The 23,648-nt window shown below is 38.2% G+C and overlaps 2 protein-coding genes across 5 annotated transcripts in view; one reads left to right on the top strand and one right to left on the bottom strand.

The window, feature by feature from the left end:
- Positions 1–23,648, top strand: part of LOC126374315 (semaphorin-1A) — a 449,388-nt gene that overhangs the window by 109,148 nt on the left and 316,592 nt on the right. The window lies entirely within an intron of this gene.
- LOC126374328 (uncharacterized) lies at positions 13,392–19,260 on the bottom strand. 2 transcript variants are annotated; one of them, XM_050020897.1, is made up of 2 exons: positions 18,140–19,260; positions 13,392–17,917 (listed from the first exon to the last, which is right to left on the bottom strand). In XM_050020897.1, exon 2 carries the CDS (start codon positions 17,043–17,045, stop codon positions 15,021–15,023), a length of 2,025 nt encoding a protein of 674 aa, XP_049876854.1. In that variant the 5' UTR covers positions 17,046–17,917; positions 18,140–19,260; the 3' UTR covers positions 13,392–15,020. The 2 variants fall into 2 exon arrangements, with proteins under 2 accessions (XP_049876854.1, XP_049876855.1); XM_050020898.1 differs by lacking the exon at positions 18,140–19,260 and having other exon boundaries at positions 13,392–17,752; positions 17,810–18,129.

Raw genomic sequence — 23,648 nt, 5'->3', positions numbered from 1 at the left:
GCTCGGGTGTGTTGGCATCATGCCATGCTACGGGCGTCACGTCGTGGAGGTACGAACTAGAATTATTATATCTGACTTTTTTGATCAGGATTTTCCTTCATTCTTTCTACTACAGGACGTTTATTATTTTTGAACGTCTACCAGTCATTTAGACTTAAAAACATAACGTAAGCTCGCGACTTACGGCTGACGGCTGTGCTCAGCGGTATGTGACCAAGTATGTGACCTAACCTTTATTGGGCTGGTTTTCCCTTCTCAGGTTGGAAGGTCAGAAAGGCAGTCGCTTCTGTAAAAAACCGGACCTGTCAAATCTTCAGGTTGGGTAAGCGGACCCTGTGGGAAACGGGATAATGCTAGGGATGTGATGATGAAGCTCACGACTATATTCCCAATTGGGTTAGTTAGGTCGGTCGGTAGTCGATAGTACTCGTATATTTATTGCAAGATAAACCGAGGCACGTTTCACTGAGATGTCTGTTAGACCAACATGTTAGGTAGTGAGCCGTATCATGTCATAAAGCCTGTTTGGAATATAAGTGTTATTGGAAACTGTTACTTAAAGTGAGGTGCATAAACTTTCAATATTATGTTGATGACACTACATAAGGGTATCTACTAAAATTAAAGGAAAAGTACTAGGTCATTTGTCAAAAAACAAATCTAGGGAAATCTTCAAATAGTAAAGGCTATTTTATCGTCTTTATAAGTACTGAGGGGTTAAAAAGGCCACATTGAAGCAATTCATCTAAAAAGCAATTTTTGATATTGTGCACTGTTTTTATATGCGCAAATGTCACATAGCAATGTTTTTTTACATGAATTGCTTCGATGTCGCCTTTTCAACTCCCTGCCCAATCAACCAATGTAAAAATTTTCATGATTACACGAATAAGTTTATCAAAACTACACATGTAAATTACATGTTACAAGTGTCAATATTATCACAAGTATATTTTACAATCCCTCTATTTTTTTTTTGATAAACTTTACTTACACGTACTTGTGAGTAACTTGTAGCTTGTGCACGTGTAGAAAAGTTTTAATAAACACAGTAATCTGTATCTACACGTCATCGAGACGTCAGACTTCATCGAGCTTCAAAATAAAAATAAATGGGATAACAATAAAAAACATACTTCACTGGAGTTTCGCAACTCCAGGCATACCTTTCTAGGCTTAATCTGAATTGTTGGCTAGTCCGAATAGTTTACGAGGAAATCTTTATAGCACCCGCTTAATTTCTCCCAACTATGCTCGGGCTAAATGAATTTATTACAGCCCCCACCGTACTATCGAACTAAAAATTCGCGTAAAAATAGCTTTTCATTAAAAAGCTCGCATTGATTGTGTTTTATAAATCGATAGTCGATACACAAAATGCCTCGCTTGGTTAGTGATGAAAAGTATTTTTTTAGATACATATTTCACGCTGATTGTCATTCTGTAAATCCCGTCTTGCCATGGAAGTGGATCACGATTTAACATTATGGACTAACTATAGGCATTTCATGTTAAGCCGTTGGTCCCGGTTACTACTTACTGACGTAAGTACGTAGTCGTTACATGAGTCATGTCAGGGGCCTTTGGCGGATCGGAATAGTAACCCTGACACCAGGGTTGATGAGGTTGATATTCCACCTCACAATCCACACGATAAGAAGAAGAATCGCCCAATAAAATTAGACAGTCCATTTAAAATTCACAAGGTCCTATACATTATGCGGCCACACTTGATCGACTATGTTAAGACTGAAATACCAAGTGTGGTCTTATAGGTACATTTCGCGGCCACATATAAGAGTGATAGAAGTTGTCTTCTGTAGAAGTCTAGTCCTTGTTTTCTATTGGATTATGGAAAATACGGGCAAGAGGTGTTTGTCTGTCCGTTAAATTAAAATTCTGTTTAGAAAAAGAAATGCAATGAATGCAAGGACGACTCGTCGCGTCGCCAAGCCACTTACCTAATACGTATGGATACTGTCCACTAAAACAGTTCCTATTTCTTCGTAAAACAGTGAGATTTTCTTTATTAATAGAATCAGAATCAATTATTTATATCACTTACAAACATGACATTTCTGTTCTTCTTGAGCTTTGTAGTTTTTTTTTTATTAAAGTACATAGAGCCGGTACCAAAGACTAACCAGGAGCAGGTTTTGAATTTTTCGAATTTGTTTACAGGGTGTTAGTGACATCGTAACGAATACTGAGGGGGATGATTCAGACCATGATTCTGAGTTGATATTAAGTGGAATTTCCTGTCGAAAAATTCATGAAAATATTAGTGTTTTTTTAATTATTTTTAGTTCCATACTTTTGCGACGGAATTCCACTTGATATCAACTCAGAATTATGGTCTGAATCATCCCTCAAAGTTTTCGTTACGATGTCACTAACACCTGTAGAAGCAAACGTTCACATGGAAATCGCGGAGCGGAGTGCTTTGCCGCTTCGGAATGTTCCTGGTACCAAATCTATGTGTCTTACCTTAAAGTCTTGAGTGTACACCCAATCTGGGTCGAACCTTTATCTTTGGATAATCCAGTGCATTGTACCATGTTATACTGTACATTGAATAGTCATCGTAGTGTCAGACCGTAGCCATTGTTAAGTCTGCAAGCTTCGCCTGTTTTCAATAGACGTACGGACAAGGAAACCAATGGGCGATCATAGCTAGCAAAACAACAGTTTGTAGTTGTGTATACCTAGATCAGTGATTCTCAAAGTGGGTCCAGCGTACCTTACCCCGTAGAAAAGTCCGAGATTCCTTAAAGTGTAATTCTTTCACTTTTGCAATAATTATTATTAATAGCCCTCGATCTTCCACTGCAGGGCAAAGGCCTTTCTTCCCTTCTTCCACTCCTCCTTGTCCCCAGCTTGTTTGTGCCACCGTTTCAAAAAGCGGTCTAACTCGTCGCGCCATCTTTTTCGTTGCCTTCTCTAACGTCTGGCAGCATTTGCAGGAACCCACCCTGTAGCTTTTTTGGTCTTTGCAATATTTCTGTAAATTTTTTTTTTTATTTAAGTTAAATTGGAAATGCCCTTAGAAAAGATTTAGTACAATCTACACTGAACCAGCGTGCGTGTATGAAGCGATTGATGAATGTGGAGGAAGCAAGAGAGAAGTGTGTTAGGATCGAAGCTGTAGCAGACCCAACTAGTTGGCCACCTAGTTCCGCTTACAAATGGAATTCCATAGTCTCTGCTTACCCCGGTGGGAAATAGACGTGAGTTTATGTATGTATGTATGTGTGTGTTTGTTTAAGTTACAGTGTTTTTGATTTGTAATCATTTGATATGAGATTCCGATGAATATATTTGGTAGGTGTTCGTTATTTTAAAAGTTTGAGAACCCCTGATCTAGGTCTAGGAAATTCTAACAACATATATACATAAATTCACGTTCATTTACATTATGGTGTAGACACAGACACGACTAATAAGGAGACAAATTGCAGCCACTTTTGATTAGCTCGATAGGTCCATCCTGGGATGGAAATGATGAACAGTATAGTGATAGGTGATCAGTCCATTGCCAATATAATGGGCTTTTGTGTTCAGCACACAATCCCACCATCGGTTAGAAGTTGTTCTTGAATTATACATTACATATTGTGTTTGTCATTTAATGTCACTTATCCCACACTTATCCCATCCTGTATAAAACTTATAAACCGACTACTTTAAATTGTCCCCTACAAGAACACGCCATTATAACCGTATGCCGCACAGCCGCAAGATTTCTGCCATATTGTCAGAAGGCGTAATATACGCCGATGTCATTCTGTATACGTTCGCATTATAAGATATATGGCCGTAGGTAACTTGAATATTTCATATACGAATACATCTCGAGACTGTCGCCGATACGTGCGATATTGTCTACGAAATATCTTATACATTATTGCGAGTGGAACTCGATATTGCTCAAGTTAGAAATTGTATGTCGAATTGCAATTCGACGTAGAGAATTCATTTGAAATCTCATTATAGGGTGCTTGGTCTGAAATGAGCAGGTGATACGATAGCTGCAGATATATTACTTTAATGGAGTATTTGTTGACCTGGTAAGTAATTAGGTATATAAGTAACTTATTTATGCCGATTAAAGTCTGTTCAACCTCTGCAATGCGGATCCAATTCAAATCGTTTAGACTGTACTTACTTATCACCCTAAAATAGATCTTGCTCATACTCATTCAGTTTGAGTGACTTGATCTTGATTTTTTTTGCGACTATTCATAAATTTTGCGACGGAAAATTCCACTTTATATTAAGTCAGAATCATGGTCTGAATCATCACCCTCAGCATTTGTTACGATGTCACTAACACCCTGTAGACTAAGATATGATTTGACTGTTACATTATTGCATTATTTACGGTCATTATTACACCACAATTATCCAATCAAGTGTACGTAGTCGCTGTAAAAAACAAAATAGGTCTAATTGAAGTGTTTTAATGTCGGCATCACCCATTTCATTACCCCACCTATCATTACTAGGGCTATCATATCTAATGCATGATGCGTGTTAGGGGATGGTCCCACTTACGACTTAAAAGCAACGTAATATGGTAAACTTTTCTTTTGTATGCTAAACGTACTGGTACATACATAATTCGTTTAAAATATAGTTCGATCAATAAAGGGATTGTAGAGTGCGTGAGAAGGTATCGAAGCGATTCCTTCAGAACTCTACCTACTATTAGAGCGAGGCTACACGACACGCTGCAACGTAATTCATTATTCATTTCATTGTTTTTATTTTATTGTATTGTGTCATAAGTATTGTATATGAGCCTTATGTTGCTTGAAATAAATGTATTTTATTTATTTAACACAGCGATGCGACAACGCAACGGACTGGCGTTGCCTCTCTTTTACACTTAGGTGATTATTTGTTCTTATTCAAATCAGTTCTCATTAAGATTATTTTAAAGTTTAGAGGAGTTTAAAGCATAGCAGTATGAGAAAGGAATAGAGATATGTTTATTATTGACGAAATGAGGCGAAATGTTGCGTAACGTTGCGCAATGCAGCGCGGTGCAATGTGAAAACATATCCTTGGTAATCAAAGAGATTTCGTTTTGATGCATTTTAGCAGATTCCATTTTGAGCAAAATAGTAAAAGAGGAATATTGCGGCGTGTAGATTTTAGGGGCAATTTACGTATAGTATTTACAACGATATTCCAAAAATTCAGAATTTGATATTCAAAATTCACCTTTAGGTAGCTTTAAAACCAGCTTTTTGATTGAGAAGAGAGATGCCTATTTTATTAGACCGGGTTATTCGTTCATTCACTCATTCATTTTAAAATTAATAGTTGTCAATAATTCGTCCCTTATCATCGGATAATGAAAATGACGGGTGTAATTAAAGCACATAATAACGGGTTCTTACCGCGTTTAAATGGGGATATGAGACTCCCGTCCCATGGTCATCCCGTGATCATGGCACTTGCAACAGTGTTGAAATATCGAGAGTCTCATATCCCCATTTAAACGCGGTAAGAACCCGTTATTATGTGCTTTAATTATGATAATAACCGCGTAAACTTAAAACAATGACGGGTGTAACTTAAAATTAGGAGGTGTCTGCAGGAATCGTGGCCACTGTTTCTCGCCGATTACTTGGCTGCTAATTGCTACTTACTTTAGTACTCACACGCTATTCGCTACCAGCCCCCGGTCATGCCTTACGAGTATTTTTCCATTCAATCCACGTGACAGCTTTCCAGCTGGTTGATTGATGTACATTATTTATGAAACAGGTGAATGAGGTCGGTTTCCGTGCACCGTTCAAACGCTAATGTTTCTTTGCCATGGCGAACAAAATGTTAAATGCATTTCAGTCGGGTTCATGACGAGCCATTGTTAAGTTTCTGTTGTTTGTGGCTTTAATATTTTGAATATTCATTAGTACTAATTATAATGGAGGTTAAGTAGGTGCGGCAGAGGGATTGTGTCCTATCTAACATGATGGATAACTGTTATGGGTGACAGGCGGATCCCTTGTCACCATAAGGTTCATGACATCCATCTTAGTGGCTGCAAGGTGTCTTCTGATTACTTGTGGCTCTGCCCATCCCCTAAGAGATTACGGGCGTGAGTTACGTTATGAAGGTTAGTTACGTAAAGTCATTAAGTACCTTCCTGTACTAATCTTTCAGGGTGGGCAGAGCCAGTCACCAGAAAACTTGTAGCCACAAATAAACTTTTACGATATGCCTGCGCTGATAAGCAGCTGAGAGCATCCTATATTTTTTCGTTACTTCCATTTTTTTTTGACGTGACTTATTGTAGATTTGCCGCATATCCGGACATATGGAGAGCGCTGAGGGCTGTCACCCGATATTACACCCAGTCCAGTAGAGAAGTTGATTTCTTACGTTGTTTTGCTTTGCGTAACTCAGTAGACTTTCGGGTGTATTATTGGTGCGTTGAAAAGGAAACGCTACTGGTAAATGTATACTACCTAATATCAGCACCATTAAGTACTAAATACATTTACTAAACCAACAAACCTCTTGGCACTAGTCTACAACAAACTACAACTTGTGGCCAAAATAACTCTCGATAACAATCAACTGCACTTATCACAAAACTTGGTGTATACATTCCCGTGTGGCTCCGACTAATTACCTTAGACAACTAAATATAAACTCAGCTTAAACCACGCTTAAACCTAAGTACATAGAGTTGAGGTGGTTTCAGCCAAGATAAGCCGTTGGCAACTGGCCATATTCACTATAACGTGTACCAACTAACTGCAGCGTCGAACGCATTAGTATGTAAATGTTAAAAGTCCAATGTTAAAGGCATTACGTTGTACCCTATGTACATAGTTGGCAGGCGTGAAGGTTTCATTCTTCTACTTTTTTGGCGCATTCCTTTTCGAGTGAGATAGTATAAGAGGGACAGAGGGATAATAGATAGATAAAATACTTTATTGAGCATAATGGACACTAGATACAGAGATAAGGACACAACAGGCGGCCTTATAGCTCATGCAGAAATTTCTTCCAGGCAACCTTTGGGTACAGGACAATTTTGATATAGATTGTTTTTTTTTTAGATAATATAAGAGCAACAATAACTGATTTACAGAGGGATAAAAAGGCTCGGCATGACATTGCCTTGCGCTTAGATAATGCCGCGTGTAAACTTTTTTGTTGCAACTCGTTCATGGTTGGTTTGGGAGGAAGAAAATAACATAGTATATATAGTGACCGTTAGAATCGCCGGTCACTCGTATTTTGTCAGCGTATTTTAAGTTGAAATGGTGCTTAATAATTGCTGCCCAATTAGTGTCGCCTACCACTAGAGAATTGCTTCCAACGTATTTTAGCAATAGTGTAATATTTAAAGGTGACCAGCACCATATACACCAATGTAGTCACTGTGGTTGGGAGGAGCGCGGGTTCAATTTTCAGTACCTTACTTGCACCAATGAGCCATATTTATATCGCATCAATAGTGGCTGCAAGTTGTATTTGACTGCTCGTGTCTCTGCCGACCCCATTAGGGATAACAGGCGTTAGGTTATGTGTGTATGTATGTAAGAAGACTTTATTAAATCTTGGTTTCTTGCGAGGACCACTTGAATTACGTACGTTCCGAAAAATTCTCACGATTGCCACGTTAAGCCACTTGAGGGTCTGGAGTCTAGATTTTTAAGGTTCTTCGTCCGTGAAGATTTCTAGACGGATAACTTTTCGCACAAGTAATCTTCAAGAGATGTGGGAGTTATTATTTTATTATTATATACCAATATTTTATGTTTAATTTATATTTTTTTAAAAAACGTCTAAGCCCTGTGCCGAGGTTTTTCTTGCAGCTTCTTTTCCCCGGCTATACAGGTTGTGAGAAGATGCAGTAGTTTTAGGCGGATGAGACGTTCGTTATGTAAAAATTGATGATTCAAAGTGTAACTACGTTACCAACTGAATAAAGATATTTTTGAATTTTGAATTTGAATTGATCACTTTGATTGGGAAAGGATGACTCGAAAGCACAAAATGTGTGCCAGAAAACCCCAAAATCGATCAGCGTCTATCACGCAAAATCAATGATGATAAGTTTTACGCAAGAACAAAACTCACGCCCGTATTTCTTAATGGGGTGAGCAGAGCCAGAAACACACTCTCACTGTCTCTTTCTATCACTCTCTCATGTTTACTGGAGAAGATGAAACATCATTTTCATTTAAAAACAAGTTGGACCTTTGACTCGTATATAAGTTGTGCAAAAACTTAGCCTAATACCAATAAATTTTCCTAAGCATAATGAATTGACACTTGTACATTTCACATTATTCATTGCAAGTTATGTATTGTGTTGTGTTGTATACAATAAACTACTTATTACAGTTACTTGTACAAAACGCTACATGCAAAGTCGTGAAGTCCTTGATTAACAATCAGAAATAAGGTTCTCTTGCAAACTTTACCGAAGAGACTATTTAAATATTTGCAAATTTATAAATAGGGGAGAAAATTCCCTCTCAGAATCCACAACCCTTTCGTCTCCCTTCTTAATACTAACTTGTGTGAGGAAATGCAAATGTATTAGATGTTCGACGATCGCTAAATTGATAATCTTACTCGGGAAATGTCGCTGCTCAAGCCTGGAGCACGGAAATTGCACTACGGTTATCTACGTATGTGGTAATTACTATACACTCGTGGACAGAAGTGACTACTAACAAGACATAAGTACTTTGACCCTGATTCCCGCAGACACCTTCAAATTTTACTTTAAGTTATACCTGTAATTTTCTTATCCGCCGAAAAGGAAAGGGACGGATGATTCACAGCTCTTAATTTTCGGAAGAATGAGTAAATGAATGAATAACCCGGGCGAATCAAAAAGGTATCTCACTGGTGCATACCAAACCGTATGACAACATAATTCTGTCGGGTTATTGGCCAATGTAAAATTTTTAGACGGTTTGTGCTTAAATTTGACGTGTGTTCCATAAATTTTATGCTTGTTGATTACCCGTCCCTTTCCTTTTCGGCGGATAATGACAGATATGACTTAAAATAGAATTAGATGGTGTTTACAGGAATTAGCACCATTATCTACGTAAACTCGTAGGAATAGGTCACTTGACAACCTAGTTAAAAGATATTTTTTACGAAACTTCAGAATGAAAGTTTTCTTTGGAGTTAGTATGGAAATAGTGTCCCGTGACGTCATAAAAAATTGGTCAAACGTCGTACTCATTGTTACTTAATTCGTAAATAAATTTCGAAAATAAGTCTCCAAGTAAAATTGATTGATTTTTGATTATCTTAGACTGGATTCTATCTCTAGATTAGTATTGTATAATATATCTTTGACCCGGTCCCTACTCTATTCTACTGATACCCTATTCTACTGTTCCGTTCCGTTTTAGGACGCCTTCATACCCAGAAAGTAAAGTAAAAATATGGAGAGAAGTTCATTTTGACAGCTGTCAGACCACAGATTACGTAATAGTTACTACGTGTCAGAGTCATAGTAATCGGAAGTCACTATGGAAAATTTAACCTTATAACGACTTTTTTCACTATTTTTTTTTAATGTAGTTGCCTCCCCTTGACATACATGGATTAAGTTAAACTCAAACCCGTAATTCCTAAAGAGGTAAGCAAACCGATAAGTAGTGGCACTGTAATTAATTAATCTGGTGAATTTTTATACGAGGTTTATTTATGATATCTGAGAAACACATTTGTTTTCAACTGTACAACTTAGACTTTGCTTAATGTACCATAAGTACATATAACTTAGTAGCAAGTTGTACATGTATTTAGACACTAAAAGCTACTGAATGCCTACATCATGGCATTATAGGTGTAGGTTAAGAGTAATCTTACTTAAGGCAATTTGTAAAGCACTTATCGTTTGAGTAGAAGTAGAGTAGTATTGTTCTTCTTACACACACATACACACACAAACTCACGCCTATTTCCCACCGGGGTAAGCAGAAAATGTGGAATTCCTTCATTTGCTTTATTGTTCTTCTTTAGTACGATATACGAGCCATATCAGGGTACTTTGGCGGCTCAATAATAACCCTGACACTAGGGTTGATGAGGTTGGTAATCCACCTCACAACCCACGCGATAGAAGAATGATAATATTGACTGAAATATATTTTATGTATAAAGATGAGTTCCCTTGTAAGTTTGGAAAAAGGTAAAAGTAATAAAATATGAGCTAAATAAATAAACAAGTGACGAACACTCACGAAAATCAATAGCTACGATGCTGTCAAGTCAAGTCACAAAGCGATTCCGTCTCGTTCAGGACTACGCCTGTTGCTAAATTATTCATCCGTACTACCAATGTAGTGGCACAAAAACGTCTGAGACAAAGTGACTTGGGTCCTCTGCCCTTCATTAGTAGGGCTCTGTCCTGCCCCTGACATACCCTCGGCTCGATGTAAAAATGTGAGCTACTTAGCCATTCTTTTTTGTTATTTGTTAGACATGTTTTGAGCAGACACAGTGCTTTTGTTTATTCGATTGTCCTTTGTTTTGTACATGTCGTGTTTTTTGGGATAGAAAAATGACAGTACCGAATGTAAACGTGTTTGTTTTCGATAGAAGTTTATAAATTAGCATGCTAAAAATAAGAAAATGCACTTACATTACTTAATGCTTACACTGCGTCGTTCTGCAGCCATATTGCAACCTTAGGTATTGGTATGTAAAAATGCTACAAAGCGCCAAGTTTACATTTCAAAATTTTAATATTTATCGAACAGAAATGTTGGTCTGATATTTACGAGATGTAAGCGCGTCGGGTCGAGGAGCAAGCCCGACGCAGCGTCAGCAAAAAAGACATCAAGCTAATCCACTAGCTAGTATATTTCTACCGCTATTGATCACGTTCGTAGACAAATTGCGTTAACGGAGGGCTGCGTTATTCCCTGGACACAATGCTAAGGGAAGCTTCCTTTGTCTGCAATCTTCATATGCATGCACGATGACATTGCCGACCACGTATAAATTCCACGATTGTTATCTCCATATTTTTTCTTGCCATAAACGAACCCGGCATACATATTCCGTCGTGCCACCGATTTCCATATCCCTCAAATATATCAAAACGTTCCGAATATTTTATGCTGTCGGTATCTAACAGGCGTTTTGTGGTAATGTCTTCGTTTGATGTATAGCAGTCAGAAGCACTCGTGGTCTAAATATCTTGCCATTATGTATATTGTGGCTACATTAAGATGTAACGTCGCTGAAGGGAGCCTCTTAGCGTTTTTTCGGTGCGTAATCACGACCCAGATTGCTCTGTCGCGAACCGTAATGCTACATCGGTCGGGGAATTTGTTAAAATTATAGGCAAGCATTTATTTCGCCAGTGGAAATATCGAAGTGGGCGGCACGGTCGACTTGCTTTCACCGAAAGTCCGATGAAATTACACGGCAAATGGCGCCTCGTTTGTGCTTAATTTGTACATTTGTTTGTGCAATCTTTTTCGTCGGGATTTGTTCGGGAAAAAATAATTGAAAGACCTATTCGGTCCCGGAATTGGTCGAGATTATTCTTTGCTAGCGCTTAATTGGAACCGAAGAAGTCACTAATTAAACCACGTTGTTGAATATAAAGGAAGGCAATAGTTGGCTTTCGAGTGGAAAATGTCGGGGCATAATAAACCGCCGAGGGAAGGCAGTGCAAAGAATTTTGTATGAATTACAAATGAATTTTGCGGAGTTGGTTCAAAAAACTGGCACTGAGAAAATCTCCTCGCGCGGCTACTTGTTTAAATAATAAAAGGAGCCGTGGAGGTGTGCGAATTGCCGGCCGCGAACAAAACGTGCCCGACTCGGTTGAATTTGCAATTTCTAGGCGTTTCGTTCTTCCACATTTCTAGACGCCTGTTATCTTCTCTATAGGAGCGAGGTTCCTTACCTTGTTACCATAACCACACTCAGACGACTTAAAATACAACACAAACTACGGAATTCAAAGTCATATTGTAAACGCGGTAAACAAGAACTGCGCTATTTCAGTTTTATTAATCGACCCTGAAATGGTGCCAAAAATGACTGCTCCTATAATTAAGCAGCGCAACGTATGCGGTTCCATCTACCGTAACTAGAGAGGATATTCTCCTTCATCCAAGAACAATTTGCTTACTTATACCGAGCTCCACGTCGGGCGCCATCTCATGTAATTCGGTCCGCAGCGTACTAAAGTTAAGTAATCGCCGCGCACCGTCGCCTCGCTACGCCCTCATACCAACGTTTTATTTTTCTGGCATCGTTTCAAATTAAAAGCGATAAGAATAAGCCTTCGCCTTGCAGTCTCCCCACTGGCTAAAACAAAGACGTCTACTTACTGCGTGTTCAATTTATCACCCTTTGTTGGAAGAACGTCAAAACTGTCTGTTACTATTCCAGCGATAGATCAACGTTCCCGAAGTAGTCAGTCGATAGTCCTTGCTTTTGTTAATTATAGTTAGGTAGGATAAAGTTATGACCAATTTTGTGGAATACGAGAGCACAAACTGAATTAATGTACAAAACTAGGCAGCATGTGGAGTAAACTGCGGATCTCGGTGAGGTCGGCCCGCTTGCCTTTCATTTAGTCTTCAATAATGAACGAGTGCTGACCCGCCTTCGCCTGCACAGAATTTAATTTTAATGCGGGCCTGCCCACTATCACAGCTACGTCGCCTAACAAAACACAGCCGCCTGCCGCAACACAGATTAGAATTCGCTTACACCATATTTGTTCACGGTTAACCTTTTTGATGTTCCAGGCTATTATGCGTGTTATAGGCGAATTTATTACGCCCCTAGTATCCGTGAGTTGAATGTTGCTATTACTAACTAGGAACATTCTTTGTGTTCGAAATTGAAGACAGCGTTCGGTGTCATTAGTAATCGTAATGGAACATCCATCTTACTTCGGTGCCTACAATTGAGGCAAAATTGCACCAAATTTCATGAATTGTCGTCGGCAGTTATTATTCTGCGTGTAAGCGGGAATTTGTCTTTAGGACATGGCGGGTTTTGTCCTGAAGTTTCTCGTGAATTCGCATGGTTCGCTGGCTCTTTTCAGAAGTCGTTGGTTTTACGCTTTCGGCCCGTATTGTTCGTGGCGTTTTGACTCAGAATTTGGACGCTCGTATAGATATTTCCCAGCGATGAATAATGTTTTTCGTTGCAGTTTGCGTGTGGCCAGCGGCTGTGCTTTTGGAAAGTTTTTACTTTCACTCACGTTGTTTAACCCACACATATTACATCCCTCATTCAAACGCCCAAACGTAATTTCTTAAAATACTAATTTGGACACAATTGTACTCAGTTGGTCTGCTGAAAACAGGGCTAAATGTTTTTTTTATTTTACAATGTTATTTTAGATTAAAACGAGTGTTAAGGCCCGTCTCGACCGCTCTGCCGACGCTCTCCTCTCGCTCCAATCCCGCAGGGAAGAGTCGCTGCCGCAGCTTCTTACGCCGATGAGACAGGTGTTTAGGGATCTTCATGAAGTAAAACCGCCAGTAACAACTTCACATATTATAATGAATTATTAAGAGAGAAATTACAAATTGAATATAAATGTCGTCATTTTGACGTTAGGACGACGCGCTCGTTACGCGCGTGCGTTGTTGTCGCGGTCCAATCCGAATATGGCGGCGCTGGAGTCTTCCTCGCCTCCCGCTGCCCCCTTGTAGTGACGTTCCACGTCCCACAAGTGACATATGTCACGATCATTAACATGCTCCCCCCCCTTGAAAGCTGGCTTTCAAGGAGCTCATGAGAATCTCTAGGCACCAGCGGACACACTTTGGTTAGTGTCAGCCTTATCATGCCCTTTGAAGTTAGAATATCAGCAACGCGGCTGATGCAGGTCCAGGTCCAGGATGAAGAACTTTGATGCGTCCCATGACCCACTTCATGGGTGGAACATTGTCTTCCTTGACGACGATCAGGTCACTGACGTCGCAGCTATGTCCCGGAGTTTTCCACTTCGTTCTCGTTTGTAATTGAGACAGGTACTCCATGGTCCACCTGCTCTAGAAGTACTGACGGGACGTTCTAGGAGTTGGTATCGATTGAAGCATATCTTCTCGATGGTTGGTGAAGGACTCGACGTTAGTGGACGACCAAGTAAGAAGTGCCCATACGTTAAGAATGTCAAACCTAAAGGTCAGCTGACAACGGGTCAACAGACGAGTTTAAGATTGCCTCGATTTGAGAGATCAGTGTACATAGATGGTAAACTCGTGTTGCCAGCTACTCGTAATAATAAAACGGAATTTGTCGATTTAACATCCGCCCTCTAGATCCCACCGAAATTAGGCGAATACACAGGCGTAAATTGAAAAACAGTGCCCTCACCGCACGTAAATTCATCAACCTCACGGTTACAACTTTGAGCTAGTCTGTTCAACTCACCTATTATTGTACCTATGAAATTATTTTCATTGTCACAGAAAATAGTGCGTGGCTTTCCACGTCGCGCTATAAATCTTCAAAGGCAAAGTATGATTGTACTTAGGTAGAAAAACAGACAAATGTATACAAAGGCAACATTTCGATATTTTAACTACACGCCACTTGCGGCTGGAGAAATAGAAGGACTATAACAAAGTCGGTGCAGCAAGTCTAAGAGTGACACGAGGTTGATGTAAATTATAAGTATTTATAGTGATTTATATTATGTTTGAAATACGTGGACATCTTTAACAAAATAAGATTCCCGCTAAGACATGTTGTCTATAAGGTAAGTAAATTATTTACTTTTTATTTAAACTTTAGTAGCAGTAGTATAGTTTAATTATTTATTTTATTATTTTAAAGTCGTTTATAAAAGCATAAGACATAGACATAAATTATTATAATAAGTATATTAGTATTTGTAATTTTAGTTATATAAGAATGTTTGTAATAAAATAGTATAAACTTGTATTAACAAACTAACCATTGTTTCAGGTAAAATAACTTTATGAGGTGTTAGAACATTCACCACCTACTCAGATGACAAGATATATTTACATTAGTTAAAATCTTTTCTTATACACTTTAGATGATGAAGAAAATCCATCTTTAGATTTCCACAATTTAGGAAAAGACTTTGGTATATCTCGAGAGAAATAGCATTGTACATGACAATTAGTAACAGTAGGGTTTACACTCGTCGGGCCGGCGACAAGCCAGCCAAACATAGATTGTTGAAGAGTGGGTTTGTTTCGCCCAAGTCTAATTTGCTGCGACTCCACGACTTCCCAAAAGGCATCTGCCCCTAAAAGAACATGTATCTCGGAGGGACGAAAGAAGCCCGGGTCCGCCAGTAGAACATTATTAGGAATGTTAAGACGCGAGGGGTCAATTTCCACATTAGGTAGTTGATTAGTAATTTGTGGTATGACAAGACACGACAAATCAATGTGGAATGAGTTGACCTTAGACTTTATTCGTAAATTACAGACTTTATTTACACTTGTTTTACTATTATTGATTCCAGAGACCGGCATTGGTCTTACATTGTTGGAATCAAGATTCATTATATTTTGCATTTTTTCAGTTATAAAAGAAGATTGACTTCCACTGTCTAGCAGCACTTTAGCAGGGTAAGTGTTATTACTTTTCAGGTCTACTAACTCCACCTCAGCGGTACAAAGGAGCACCTGTCCCGGCGTTGCCGCAGAAAGAGACAAAGAAGACGACGGCGACACCGCGGCGGCAGGCGACGACGACTCAGCGACAGCAGGCGACGGCGGCACTGCGGCGGCGGCACCAGCGACGTGGCTGGCAACGGCGGAAGCAACAGGTAAGTGCGACAACCTATATTTATTAGTATTTGTTTTAGATTTATGTAACAAAGAATTATGTTTTTTCTTACAGAAGCGACACGGACCTAGACGGCACTGTGCAGGTCGGTGCCCTGTACGAAGACAGTTCTTACACAAGTTGAACTTTGAGACATGAGCCAACCTATCTTCCAACGACATTTCTTTAAATATAGTACACTGGTATAGAAGATGAGATTGTTTACATATAATACATTCTTTATAATTTGTATTATCGCCAAATAAAGCGACAAAAGATTTTGTAAATCTTTGTTTTTCATTCCTTGCAGCCCCACTGTTGTGGTTGTACTGCATGGTTTCCAAAACGTCAGCACGAGAGCGCAAAAACTTAATAAATTCTTTAAGAGTTGGTGATTTTTCAAGATTACTTTTGTGCTCCTCCCACTTGCGTGCTGTAGCACTGTCCAGTTTTGATGCCATCATAAAGATAATTAAGGTATCCCAGTGTTCCGTGGGTTCCTCTAACTGTTCCAATGCACTTAAATTCTTTGAATAATAATCAATCATGTATCTTAATGATTTGTAAGATTCTTTTGTGATGGGATCAAAATTAAATAAACATTTGATATGATTATTTGTTAAAATTCGTTTGTTATTAAACCGCTCACAAAGAAGATTCCAAGCAGATTTATAATTATAATTATTAGCAGTGAATTCAATTGATTTAATAACAACTGCTGCAGCGCCCTCCAGTGAGGAACGCAAGTAGTGAAATTTATTTATATTTGGGACAGAATCATTTTTGTTTATCAAAGTATCAAATGAATCATGAAACTCGAGCCATTTTAAATAATTACCGTCAAAGGTCGGTAGTTTAATAGTTGGCAGTTTAATGTTACAATTATTATTTGAAGAGTGGCAGCTGCCGTGACCTGACTCGGAACGCGGGTGCCTTACTTCTTCAACTACATTATACTGATCGCAAATATTTTGCGCCAAAGAAATCAATTTACAAAAACAATCTTCAATTTTGTCTCGTTCCAGCATTTGTTCCTCAATATTAGTAGCATAAATTTCAATTTTAGATTGAATATCATCAAACTTTACAAAAAGTTCTTGAAATCGAGACAATTTCAATTGTAATTCACTTAGCATTACTTTATCAAGTTTACTAGTTTCAATTAATTTAATACTGTCCACATATTTATGAAAAATAGTTATCCTTGCCTTTATAGAGCTTCTTTGTCTAATTAAAGTATTCAATTCGCCTTCCATAATGACTACGTTACGTTATGGAAGTGACAACAGATAGACAAGTTGAACAGACAACGCAAAAATAGTAATATAAAAATTAAACCATATGCGCCGCAATGTATTGCAAAGCGGCAATGGACGCGGTGTTGACGAATCACGCGCAGTGGAGTGCAGTGCAGTGCAGAGCGCAGCTGTGCCACGGTGTCACTCACTCTCACGCGCTGCGTATAAGCCGAACCCCGGTGTGGACCCCGAAGACGGTTGTAGCTCAGCGACTCTGAAATATGTTCAGCAGAACACTTCAATATTTGTTTCACATTAATTTAAAGACTATAAGATCTGCCTACCCTATTAGGGACTTAGCATGAAGAATAAGTGCTTAGCAACTTATGAAATAACTTATAAACAAGTTGAATAAGATTAGAATATTAGTATGACTATGCAATAATGACAAATGACAACATAAAATTTATTGCATAACAAATAAAATTATAATTGTGCTATTATTTTGGATTGTTTCACCTAATAGCTAAAGAATAATTAAAGAAACTTAAAGACTACTATTTGGATTGTTTCACCATAGCTTTAAAAATTATAAATTAAATGTTTTATGCTATATTATTTGGATTGTTTCACCATAGCTTTAAAAATTATAAATTAAATGTTTTGTGCTATATTATTTGGATTGTTTCACCATAGCTTTAAAGTATTAGTTAATATGTATGTACCTAGCTGGATTGTTTCACCAATGGTTACATAAAATTAAGAATTATTATTTTATGTACCTAGCTGGATTGTTTCACCGATGGCAACATAAAATTATAATTATTGTATGCTCCTAAATGGATTGTTTCACCGTTGGTAGCACAACATTATAGAAATAGTTTATGTACCTAAATGGATTGTTTCACCGATGGCAACATAAAATTATAATTATTGTGTGCCCCTAAATGGATTGTTTCACCGGTGGTAGCACAACATTATAGAAATAGTTTATGTACCTAAATGGATTGTTTCACCGATGGTAACATAAAATTTAAGAATTAATTATTGTATGCTCCTAAATGGATTGTTTCACCGATGGTAGCATAACATTATAGAAATAGTTTATGTACCTAAATGGATTGTTTCACCGATGGCAACATAAAATTTAAGAATTAATTATTGTGTGCCCCTAAATGGATTGTTTCACCGTTGGTGGCATAATAGAATAAGTTTGGTACACAAAGTACAAAAACATTAGTTTGCTTACGACCTGCCTGATTGTTTCACAGATGGTACATAGCTACATATTAGAAATAAGCAACAGCGGCTTGGTTAGTGCTTGCAGAAGCAGAGTAGGTTACTTGCTTGGACAGCAGATAGGCAACCTAGGGTCATGACAAACCTTAGTACTTCGTGCAAATAAAATTAAAATTAACAAATAAAAACACTATTAGAAACACTATCCAAGCCAAAGTTGTAGGTTATATGTATTAGTTATTTGGACATAGAACTTACATGGAATTGAAATTTTACGTTATGCAAACGCGGCAAACAGAAATGAAAAGATGCATATGCAAATGGCGGACGACGCCGACCAAGAAGCTCACATAGCTTATTACGAAATTATAAGAGGCATATGCACACTGATCACCCAAAACGAAGCAATCTGAAACCCACTGAAACGTTTTCACGAAATAAGTGACTTTAAATTATTATTTTTATACCAAAATTGGGCTTACTTCCATTTTAATCATGCCGCGCCGCGTTATCTTCACATTCTTCGTAGTTCACATTGTAGAAATTATGTATCCATGTCCATATTGTAGATGTTGATTACTACTGGATCGCCTTAGACCTCAGAAGATGTACCCGAAGATTGTTGGATTCTTTGTCCTGTCACGGTCGCCATGTTAAGGCCCGTCTCGACCGCTCTGCCGACGCTCTCCTCTCGCTCCAATCCCGCAGGGAAGAGTCGCTGCCGCAGCTTCTTACGCCGATGAGACAGGTGTTTAGGGATCTTCATGAAGTAAAACCGCCAGTAACAACTTCACATATTATAATGAATTATTAAGAGAGAAATTACAAATTGAATATAAATGTCGTCATTTTGACGTTAGGACGACGCGCTCGTTACGCGCGTGCGTTGTTGTCGCGGTCCAATCCGAATATGGCGGCGCTGGAGTCTTCCTCGCCTCCCGCTGCCCCCTTGTAGTGACGTTCCACGTCCCACAAGTGACATATGTCACGATCATTAACAACGAGCCTTGACTTTTTGTGGTCGTGGAGCCCTAAAACAAATCCGTTGTTTGCCGACTTTCCCTGAGATTACGCGCGGATCGTTGTAAGTCAGAGTACGGATGCATTCGACGTGCCTAATCTCTCAAATCCTCGCGATCCCTTACTTCACTCCTCTGATACGCAGCAGGTGAGAGCGAATTGTTGAAAAAGTGATGAATGGAAAGATAATGCCTTGGGAATGCAGGCTTCCTACGCACTTTGGGTACTGTTAATATAGATATAGAGTTTTGTTTGTGTAGGTATCGTACTGTCGTGCAAGTATACAGTTTCTTTGTTTCAATTGTACTGCACTATACTATTATACCTAGTAGTTTATATTTTGCGTACATGTATCTATATACCCAGCTTTGTATATTTATATCTGATTGGATTATGTACCAATAAGAGCGACATAGTCGTGCCCAAAAATACTGAAATATGTATTGTAAATTAAATTATTTTATCATTACGAAGTCCATTGACAAATAAAATATAAACTCGTTGTTAATTGTTCGCCAGAAATAGCCCGGGCAGTTGCTAAAAATAGGAATTGTCTGGGAATTTTGTTTTTGACTTCAATAAGGGGCTTGACAAAGACATTATTCAAGTTTTCTTTCGAATTTTGTCTATAAGTAAATACTAAAGTCTGGTTGATATAGTAGTGGGCGTATTTAGTTAAGCTAATGTATAGTTAGTAGTAGAATGGTGCGGATGTTGATTTATTAACATTTTCCCTTTAAAATGTACGTTTCACAATTAATTGCACGTGATGAGAACTTTTTTGCCGCACACCGGTCTTACAAGCCATCTTCCAACCAACAAGATTTCCGCAAAACAAGTCTTATAAAACAACTATTTTGTCGTACAGAGTATCGAATGCGGGACACGCGCGGCGACATGTGGCGAAGTTTGACGAGAAGGCGAAATTGGTTACAGCCGCGCAACGCACTATGAATCTCAAAAATGTAATAACTACCCCATAATAACGTATTGACGGTAGCACGCGATGTGTGAATGTTTTCATGATCAACATTCTTCTTCCATCGTGTGGGTTGTAAGGTGGATTTCCGACCTCATCAGCCCTGGTAATAGGGCCGCCAAAGGCCCCTGACTTACATCAGTAAGTAGTAACCGGGACCAACGGCTTAACGTGCCTTCCGAAGCACGGATCGTTTTACTTTTAGACAATCAGGTAATGCTCTAGTGTAAGCCTGTAATGTCCTAACCAAACTAGGGATCTCAAAGTGATTTTTGTGATATGTCCCTACCGGTAATCGAACCCGGGACCTCCGTCTCGTGAGCACAGCGCTCAACCACTGGACCACAGAGGCCGTTATTAGTTTGTTAATACCACCCTAAGTTCTTAAAATTATATGTGTATTATATGTGTTTTCCTAACCTAAACATGGAAAGACGTGTTGCATTTTATAGGAATAGTACAATACAATACAATAACGCTTTATTGCACATAAACACAACATTAAAAAACAATAGGATATATGACTGGGTCAAATATAAATTATAAAATAATAAAATGCTTATCTAGAAATAGAAGCCAATCTGAGATGATTAATATTCTTTTACTTTTCGACTTATTTTCGAATTTTATTTTTGAATTAAGTAACAATGACCGTCTTTATTGATGATGTCACAGGGTGGTATTTCCATACAAACTCCAAAGATAACTCGTTTTGTCATTTCGTGAAAAGTATCTCATTTGATTAGGTTGTAGAGTATTCTATTACAAAGTGACAAAATATAATACTTGAATGACGCAAACATTCGAAGTGACCGATTTTGTTTTAAAACTTATTCTTTCAGTCAGCATAACGCGACTTCTCATCTCGGACGCGTCTCGGATTCTGTAATTCTGCTTCGTTGACGTAATTAATTTTATATTAACGTCAAGTGCCATCTGGCTCCGCTTCTTGATTCTCTACTTACTTATGTTACGACGACGAGCTTTTTGAAATTGAATCAAATTATCTGAAAAATAGAATTCGACTTCGTTACTTACCTTTCAAATCAAGCATCTCGAAGTTACGGATGAATATAATATTATATCTATTCTTTATTATAATATCTTCCACGTTTAATACAAAGTAAAAACATTAATCAGTCGTTTATAGACAGGTAATCAATGACTGATTTAATAATAATAGTACTTACTTAATAGTTTATTTTATGTTTTAAACCTACCAATCTTTTAAATAGTTTTTGTTCAGCTTATGTTAATTTTATTACCCATTTTCGTACAACTATCTAACTTTACGAGACTATCAGTTTGAGCAAAACAAACGAGGCATCTTCTCTTATTGCTTACGTCAAAACAGCTTCCTTATGAATAAAACACCGCAAGTATACCGCAAAACGTATTTCGCAACGTCTGTCTGTCTCACTCTTATTATATATGTCAATATTCTATGAGATAACACATGTCACGAGCAAGTGTTATTATTAATTATTATCATCTGAACTAACAGCTGTCATTGAAGGTCCCGATTATTCGCCTCACGAATCTTGGCAGGCCATTTTGTAAATATATTCGGCTATAGAGCGGAAACTATGGTATTAAGATGGTGTCGTGTAAATGGGACTTTCAGCCTCATTGATTTTAATGGTTAGATTTCACAAGATACAATTGTTCTATAGAACGAGATATTTGCAAAATGTTCAAAGCACTTGAGTTTGCGACAATAAATACCACAGTGTAACATTTGAGGACGGATGGAAGTGATCTTGATTTTATGCTGTGGCGTCCTGCCAGTGTTAAGTTGAATTGCTCGTCTAATAAGTCCATGCATATGACGATGACTCTATTACAGGCCAGAGTGCGTGAGTCTCAAAGCACCATGTTAATTAATATACCAATAAATCACACTGTTCTGTCAGACTGGTTGTACTGCACGTTTCTCCACTGTTCACCCGCACTCTACATGATTCACGCACTACGCCGCGGCTTACCAAATTTCAACACAAAGTAATCTGGGGCGACCCTACGCCCTCTATATATCACCAACTTGTGACATTCCCAGCTAATGTTTCAAAAGCTATATTACATAGCCAAATAGTGTAATTAGCTCGAAAACCAGAGGATTTTAAGATCGTATTCCAGCGATTTAAGGGCTGCAATTGGTTAAGTAATTTCTGTGACTCGTATAATTGGTGAGATTAGGGAAATTTAGGAGCTCGGTTTGAGATAAGTCAAATTTGTGTGTATTGTTGGCAATTGGTGTAAATCTTTGAGAATAACTGCTTACACTACGTATATTGGGTTGGGAATTTGATACAACGATGTGATTTCAAATTTGTTTTGCGCATGAAAAGGGACTTTTTCTAAGTCATACTCAAATATGAGTAAGTACTATATAAGTATTTTATCTATCTATCTATGTAGAAGCGTTGGCGAGACATTTTTACACTACAAAGACTAACTATTCCTGTGCATAACAGTCATATTCGTAGGGGAACGGAGATCAGTATACAAACTATACTCATTATACTCTACCACTGTAGAAACAAACAAGCAATTCTACTGTGGCTCTACTACATAAACACATCATATAGTGTCATTATATAAATTTAGGGAAAGAAAGTGCTCATGAAGATAAAATCTGCATTTACCAAGTAATAGCAGTGATCAATCATATATGTTAAAATAATGAGCATTCATAGCGCCCACTGACAAACACCTACGTTCTATTGTCAGCAGTTTCGCCTCATTAATTCAAGTCAGTGTGCCTACTCACTCGTATACCCTACGTATAGAATTTTCTTGCTCCTGTCACTTCCAGCGCTTCCATCGCTTTTCCTGACATGTCTGACGTCTGCATGCGAAGCGTTCAGCGCTTGTTTCGCTAAATATGTTATGTAATGGATTCTTCAAGCTCTATTCGAAAGCTGACAGCGTATTTCATAGAATTCCTTTTCTTTTTTTGAAATTTGCACTGGCTGATTTTAAAAAGTGGGCCACTGGTTTTCGACTGGCTTTTGTTTTTGTGTTATGACATAAAAACTTGTTTCGAATACAAAATGTATTCGTTTTTTAAGTTTATTTGTGAAACAGTTGAGGAACTGAAACAAAGAAAACGTCGATCAACATTGATTTTACTCTTATTCCTCACGTAACCATAATTTTAATCATAATTATTTCCTGCCACAAGAAGTGTTTTTCGTCCCAAAACATTTAAATACATCTCATTAGTAAGCAAACGTGATATGTTCATAATTAATCGTATCAGCGTATCCTGAGTGGGTCTTACGCCAGTTTAAATATTGCACGCAAGGAATCTTAATTTGGGCTGATACGTACACTTTATGTACCTACTCATACGCTCCAGTGAACGGTGATGTATATGTACA

The sequence above is a fragment of the Pectinophora gossypiella genome, chromosome 17 (assembly GCF_024362695.1).
Source record: "Pectinophora gossypiella chromosome 17, ilPecGoss1.1, whole genome shotgun sequence".
Taxonomy (NCBI): domain Eukaryota; kingdom Metazoa; phylum Arthropoda; class Insecta; order Lepidoptera; family Gelechiidae; genus Pectinophora; species Pectinophora gossypiella.
Note: the sequence above shows the minus strand (reverse complement) of the source record. Positions and strands in the feature narration are given on the sequence as shown.